At 33.0% G+C, this 7,500-nt stretch overlaps 1 protein-coding gene across 1 annotated transcript in view; it reads left to right on the top strand.

Moving 5' to 3' along the window:
* Positions 1 to 7,500, top strand: part of LOC137637052 (trichohyalin-like) — a 15,324-nt gene that overhangs the window by 1,277 nt on the left and 6,547 nt on the right. Inside the window, exons 1-8 of the mRNA XM_068369380.1 lie at positions 1 to 310; positions 1,802 to 2,128; positions 4,805 to 4,876; positions 5,118 to 5,189; positions 5,413 to 5,484; positions 5,704 to 5,775; positions 6,591 to 6,662; positions 6,882 to 6,953. The exon at positions 1 to 310 is cut by the window's left edge and continues 1,277 nt beyond it. Of these exons, the coding sequence (XP_068225481.1) occupies positions 1 to 310; positions 1,802 to 2,128; positions 4,805 to 4,876; positions 5,118 to 5,189; positions 5,413 to 5,484; positions 5,704 to 5,775; positions 6,591 to 6,662; positions 6,882 to 6,953 (1,069 nt within the window). The remainder of the gene's footprint in view (positions 311 to 1,801; positions 2,129 to 4,804; positions 4,877 to 5,117; positions 5,190 to 5,412; positions 5,485 to 5,703; positions 5,776 to 6,590; positions 6,663 to 6,881; positions 6,954 to 7,500) is intronic.

The raw sequence follows: 7,500 nt of genomic DNA, 5'->3' as shown, positions 1-7,500 counted from the left end.
TAAAATTCAACAGCTTGAAGAGGAGAAATTGGAAAAGAAAGTTACAAATGAATATTGGGAAAAAGAAACACTCAAAATAGATGAAGAGTTGCAAGTCACAAAGTCCAAATTGCAACGAGAAGAGACAGTAAGAAAAGGATTAGAAAAAGAGCTAAATCTAGATGTAATGATTCAAAATATGTTAACGAATGCTGAAGCACAAAGAGTTCAAGAAGAGAAAGAAAAGCTTAAAGAAGAGCTAATGGAAGAAGAAAGACTAAGGAAGGAAAGAGAGGAACAAATAACTATTCTCAAAGAAAATCTGAAAGATGTAATGATTCAAAATATGTTAACGAATGCTGAAGCAGAAACAGTTCAAGAAGAGAAAGAAAAGCTTAAAGAAGAGCTAATGGAAGAAGAAAGACTAAGGAAAGAAAGAGAGGAACAAATAACTATTCTCAAAGAAAACCTGAAAGGTGTAATGATTCAAAATATGTTAACGAATGCTGGAGCAGAAACAGTTCAAGAAGAGAAAGAAAAGCTTAAAGAAGAGCTAATGGAAGAAGAAAGACTAAGGAAGGAAAGAGAGGAACAAATAACTATTCTCAAAGAAAACCTAAAAGATGTAATGATTCAAAATATGTTAACGAATGCTGAAGCACAAAGAGTTCAAGAAGAGAAAGAAAAGCTTAAAGAAGAGCTAATGGAAGAAGAAAGACTAAGGAGAGAAAGAGAGGAACAAATAACTATTCTCAAAGAAAACATGGAAGGTGTAATGATTCAAAATATGGAAGCGAATGCTGAAGCACAAAGAGTTCAAGAAGAGAAAGAAAAGCTTAAAGAAGAGCTAATGGAAGAAGAAAGACTAAGGAAGGAAAGAGAGGAACAAATAACTATTCTCAAAGAAAATCTGAAAGATGTAATGATTCAAAATATGTTAACGAATGCTGAAGCAGAAACAGTTCAAGAAGAGAAAGAAAAGCTTAAAGAAGAGCTAATGGAAGAAGAAAGACCAAGGAAGGAAAGAGAGGAACAAATAACTATTCTCAAAGAAAACCTGAAAGATGTAATGATTCAAAATATGTTAACGAATGCTGAAGCAGAAACATTTCAAGAAGAGACAGAAAAGCTTAAAGAAGAGCTAATGGAAGAAGAAAGACTAAGGAAGGAAAGAGAGGAACAAATAACTATTCTCAAAGAAAACCTGAAAGATGTAATGATTCAAAATATGTTAACGAATGCTGAAGCAGAAAGAGTTCAAGAAGAGAAAGAAAAGCTTAAAGAAGAGCTAATGGAAGAAGAAAGACTAAGGAAGGAAAGAGAGGAACAAATAACTATTCTCAAAGAAAATCTGAAAGATGCAATGATTCAAAATATGTTAACGAATGCTGAAGCAGAAACAGTTCAAGAAGAGAAAGAAAAGCTTAAAGAAGAGCTAATGGAAGAAGAAAGACTAAGGAAGGAAAGAGAGGAACAAATAACTATTCTCAAAGAAAACCTGAAAGATGTAATGATTCAAAATATGTTAACGAATGCTGAAGCAGAAAGAGTTCAAGAAGAGAAAGAAAAGCTTAAAGAAGATCTAATGGAAGAAGAAAGACTAAGGAAAGAAAGAGAGGAACAAATAACTATTCTCAAAGAAAACCTGAAAGATGTAATGATTCAAAATATGTTAACGAATGCTGAAGCACAAAGAGTTCAAGAAGAGAAAGAAAAGCTTAAAGAAGAGCTAATGGAAGAAGAAAGACTAAGGAAGGAAAGAGAGGAACAAATAGCTATTCTCGAAGAAAAAATAGAAAGTCTACATATTCAAAATATGCAGGAGGAAGAAACAATCAAAAGAGAGGTAGAGGATCGGCTAAATCTTGTGACAGAAGGAGCGAAAATTCTTAAGCACGAAAAAGAGGAGATGGAAATTAAGATTGATCGGCTTGAAATATTGGCAATTGAAATTGATGATATAGTGAAACATCAAAAGAGAGAACTTCTAAGGAGAGAAGAAGATAATACAAGGCTTGACAAAGAGCTAAGAGAGGAAAGAAGGCTCAAAAAAGAGACAGAAAGTGAAGTGGAAAGTCTGAGGAGAGAAATCAAAAGTCTAAATCAAAGACTTATGGCGAAGACTGGACAGATTGGTGATACTCAAAAAGTAGTTATGGAATTGGCGGATTTGATTTATCAGTTGGAAGATGAAATAAATAGTGAGGAGTAAGGAGTGAAAGGAAAACCTAGAAAAATAGAAAATATATATATATATATATATATATATATATATATATATATATATATATATATATATATATATATATATATATATATATATATATATATATATATATATATATATATAAGTATATATAAATATATATATATATATATATATATATATAATATATATATATATATATATATATATATATATATATAAAAATTAAGAAATAAAAATCCAAAAAGCTATAAAAAAAAAAAAATATAAGCATAAAAAAATAAAGAATCCAAAGGGGGAAGAAGAAGAAGAAGGAGAAGAAGAAGAAGAAGAAGAAGAAGAAGAAGAAGAGTAAGAAGAAGAAGAAGAAGAAGGCATCTATTCTAGATACCTAAAGGATATCCTACAAGATGGACTCAGAAGAGGGAAGAAGTCTGACATGTTCTAGTATGCTTTGTTCCTTGATGAAGATTCACCTGTACTGTTTCTTTGTCAGGTGAACAAATGCAGAAAAAACAAGTCTGACTTCTTCTATTATGCTGTGTCTCTCTGAACAATATTCTCTGAAGGTAGATAGAAAATAGAAAGAAAGATAAAAAAATGAAAAAAATTATAAAAATAAAAAATCCAAAAAAAGATGGCAGCAGAGAGAGAAAAAAAAAACAAGATGGTGGCTGTTCCCAATCTATTCTAGATACCTAAAGAATATTCTAAAAGATGGACCCAGCAAAGGGAAGAAGCAGACAAAGGACGCAGCAGAGGGAAGAAGTTTGACTTGTTCTAGTATGCTTTGTTCCTTGATGAAGATTCACCTGTACTGTTTCTTTATCAGGTGAACAAATGCAGAACAAACAAGTCTGACTTCTTCTATTATGCTCTGCTCTCTGGATAAGATTCTGCGAATGTACATAGAAAATAGAAAGAAAATGAAAAAAAAGGATGAAACAAAGATAAAAAAAAAAAAAGAATATGGCAGCAGAGAAAAAAAAAAAGATGGTGGCTGTTCCCAATCTATTCTAGATACCTAAAGGATATTCTAAAAGATGGACTCAGCAAAGGGAAGAAGCAGATAATGGACGCAGCAGAGGGGAGAAGTCTGACTTGTTCTAGTATGCTTTGTTCCTTGATAAAGATTCACTTGTACTGTTTCTTTTTCAGGTGAACAAATGCAGAACAAACAAGTCTGACTTCTTCTATTAGGCTGTGCTCCCTGAACAAGATTCCTTGAAGGTAGATAGAAATCGACAATATATAAAAATATATATAAAAACTAAAAAATCCAAAAAAAGAAGATGGCAGCAGAGAAAAAAAAAGATGGTGGCAGTTCCCAATCTATTTTAGATACCTATAGGATATTCTAAAAGATGGACTCAGAAGTGGGAAGAAGTCTGACTTGCTCTGGTATGCTTTGTTCCTTGATAAAGATTCACTTGTACTGTTTCTTTGTCAGGTGAACAAATGCAGAAGAAAAAAGTCTGACTTCTTTTATTATGCTCTGCCCCCTGAACAAGATTCCCTGAAGGTAGATAGAAATAGATATATAAGAAAAAAATATATTAAAACTAGAAAATCCGAAAAAAGAAGATGGTAACAGAGAAAAAACAAGATGGCGGCTCTTCCTAATCTATTTTGGATTCCTGATGATATTCTACCTGATGGACTCAGCAGAGGAAAGAAGTCTGACTTGTTCTAGTATGCTTTGTGCCTTGATAAAGATTCACTTGTACTGTTTCTTTATCAGGTGAACAAATGCAGAACAAACAAGTCTGACTTCTTCTATTATGCTCTGCTCTCTGAAAAATATTCCCCAAATGTACATAGAAATAGAAAATATATAAAAATATATATGAAAATAAAAAAATCCAAAAAAAGAAGATGGCACCAGAGAAAAAACAAGATGGCGGTTGTTCCCAATCTATTTTAGGTACCTAAAGGATATTCTACAAGATCGACTCAGCAGAGGAAAGAAGTCTGACTTGCTCTGGTGTGCTTTGTCTTGATAAAGATTCACTTGTACTGTTTCTTTGTCAGGTGAACAAATGCAGAAGAAAAAAAGTTTGACTTCTTTTATTATGCTGTGCCCCCTGAAAAAGATTCCCTGAAGGTAGATAGAAATAGATAATATATAAGAAAAAAATATATAAAAAATAAAAAATCCGAAAAAGAAGAAGATGGTAGCAGAGAAAAAACAAGATGGCGGCTCTTCCTAATCTATTTTGGATTCCTGATGATATTCTACAAGATGGACTCAGCAGAGGAAAGAAGTCTGACTTGTTCTAGTATGCTTTGTGCCTTGATAAAGATTCACTTGTACTGTTTCTTTATCAGGTGAACAAATGCAGAACAAACAATTCTGACTTTTTCTATTATGCTGTGCTCTCTGAACAATATTCCCCGAAGGTACATAGAAAGAGAAAATATATAAAAATATAAATAAAAATTAAAAAATCCAAAAAAGAAGATAGCAGCAGAGAAAAAATAAGATGGCGGCTGTTCCCAATGTATTCTAGGTACCTAAAATATATTCTACAAGATGGACTCAGCAGAGGGAAGAAGTCTTACTTGCACTAGTATGTTTTGTGCCTTGATAAAGATTCACTTGTACTGTTTCTTTGTCAGGTTAACAAATGCAGAAGAAACAAGTCTGACTTCTTCTATTATGCTTTGCTCTCTCAACAGGATTCCCTGAAGGTAAATAAAAATAGAAAATATATAAATATATATATATATATATATATATATATATATATCAACTGAAAAATCCAAAAAAGAAGATGGAAGCAGAGAAAAAACAAGATGGTGGCTGTTCCCAATCTATTTTAGGTACCTAAAGGATATTCTACAAGATGGACTCAGCAGAGGGAAGAAGTCTGACTTGCTCTGGTATGCTTTGTTCCTTGATAAAGATTCACTTGTACTGTTTCTTTGTCAGGTGAACAAATGCAGAAGAAACAAGTCTGACTTCTTCTATTATGCTGTGCCCCCTGAACAAGATTCCTTGAAGGTAGATAGAAATAGATAATATATGAGAAAAATATATAAAAAAATAAAAAATCCGAAAAAAAGAAGATGGTAGTAGAGAAAAAAACAAGATGGAGGCTGTTACTAATCTATTTTGGATTCCTGATGACATTCTACAAGATGGACTCAGCAGAGGGGAGAAGTCTGACTTGTTCTAGTATGTTTTGTGCATTGATAAAGATTCACTTGTACTGTTTCTTTGTCAGGTGAACAAATGCAGAACAAACAAATCTGACTTCTTCTATTATGCTGTGCTCTCTGAACAAGATTCCCCGAAGGTACATAGAAATTGAAAATATATAAAAATGTATATATAAATTAAAAAATCCAAAAAAGAAGATGGCAGCAGAGAAAACACAAGATGGTGGCTGTTCCCAATCTATTTTAGGTACCTAAAGGATATTCTACAAGATGGACTCAACAGAGGGAAGAAGTCTGACTTTTTCTTGTATGTTTTGTGCCTTGATAAAGATTCACTTGTACTGTTTCTTTGTCAGGTGAACAAATGCAGAACAAACAAATCTGTCTTCTTCTATTATGCTGTGCTCTCTGAACAAGATTCCCCGAAGGTACATAGAAATAGGCAATATATAAGAATATATATATATATATAAACTAAAAAGATCCAAAAAAAAGAAGATGGCAGCAGAGAAAAAACAAGATGGTGGCTGTTTCCAATCTATTCTAGGTAGCCTACCTAAAGGATATTCTACAAGATGGAGTGAGCAGAGGGAAGAAGTCTGACTTGTTCTGGTATGCTTTGTGCCTTGATAAAGATTCACTTGTACTGTTTCTTTGTCAGGTGAGCAAATGCAGATGAAAAAAGTCTGACTTCTTCTATTATGCTGTGCTCTCTGAACAAGATTCGCTGAAGGTAAATAGAAATAGAAAATATATAAATATATATATAAAAACTAAAAAATCCAAAAAAAGAAGATGGCAGCAGAAAAAAAAAAAAAAAACAAGATGGTGGAAGTTCCCAATATATTCTAGGTACCTAAAGGATATTCTACAAGATGGAGTCAGCAGAGGGAAGAAGTCAGACTTGTTCTGGTATGCTTTGTTCCTTGATAAAGATTCACTTGTGTTGTTTCTTTGTCAGGTGAACAAATGCAGAACAAACAAGTCTAACTTCTTCTATTATGCTGTGCTCTCTCAACAGGATCTCTTGAAGGTAGACAGAAGTGGAAAATATATATAAAAACATATGTAAAGACTAAATAATTCAAAAAAAAAAAAAAAAAAAGATGGCAGCAGAGAAAAAATTTATTCTAGGTACCTAAAGGATATTCTACAAGATGTACACAGCAGAGGGAAGAAGTCTGATTTGCTCTGGTATGCTTTTTGCCTTGATAAAGATTCACCTGTACTGTTTCTTTATCAGGTGAACAAATGCAAAACAAACAAGTCTGACTTCTTCTATTATGTTGTGCTCTCTGATCAAGATTCCCCGAAGGTACATAGAAATAGACAATATATAAAAATGTATATAAAAATTAAAATATTCAAAAAAGAAGATGGCACCAGAGAAAAAACAAGATGGTGGCTGTTTCCAATCTATTGTGGATACCCAAAGGATATTCTACAAGATGTTCTCAGCAGAGGGAAGAAGTCTGACTTGTTCTGGTATGCTTTGTTCATTGATAAAGATTCACTTGTACTTTTTCTTTGTCAGGTGAACAAATGCAGAACAAACAAGTTTGGCTTCTTCTATCATGCTGTGCTCCCTGAACAAGATTCCCTGAAGGTAGATAGAAATAGACAATGTATAAAAATATATATAAAAACTAAAAAATCCAAAAAAAGAAGATGGCAGTAGAGAAAAACAAGATGGTGGCTGTTCCCAATCTATTCTAGATACCTAAAGGATATTTTACAAGATGGACTCAGCAGAGGGAAGAAGTCAGACTTGTTCTAGTATGCTTTGTGCCTTGATAAAGATTCACCTGTACTGTTTCTTTGTCAGGTGAACAAATGCAGAACAAACAAGTTTGACTGCTGAGTCTATCCTTTAGAATATCTTTTAGGAATCCAAAGTAGTTACAAACAGCCGCCATCTTGTTTTTTCTCTGCTACCTTCTTTATCTGCATATTTTCCCACTTTTATTTGGGGTCGATGTTTCTGACCAGCTGTCTCCATCTCTATATATATATATTTTAAATAAGCCATATATTTTAATACGTTAATGTCTGGATTCTCTTAACGACCCTGGGATAAGAGTGTTGTGGCGAAATCTCTCAAAGACAGTAGCATCTGACCGGCCAGGTTTTGAACCTTGGTTCAGGATGCTTGC

The sequence above is a fragment of the Palaemon carinicauda genome, chromosome 1 (genome assembly GCF_036898095.1).
Source record: "Palaemon carinicauda isolate YSFRI2023 chromosome 1, ASM3689809v2, whole genome shotgun sequence".
NCBI classification, from domain to species: domain Eukaryota; kingdom Metazoa; phylum Arthropoda; class Malacostraca; order Decapoda; family Palaemonidae; genus Palaemon; species Palaemon carinicauda.
The sequence above is the reverse complement of the archived record's forward strand: the minus strand, read 5'-3'. Positions and strand labels throughout refer to the sequence as shown.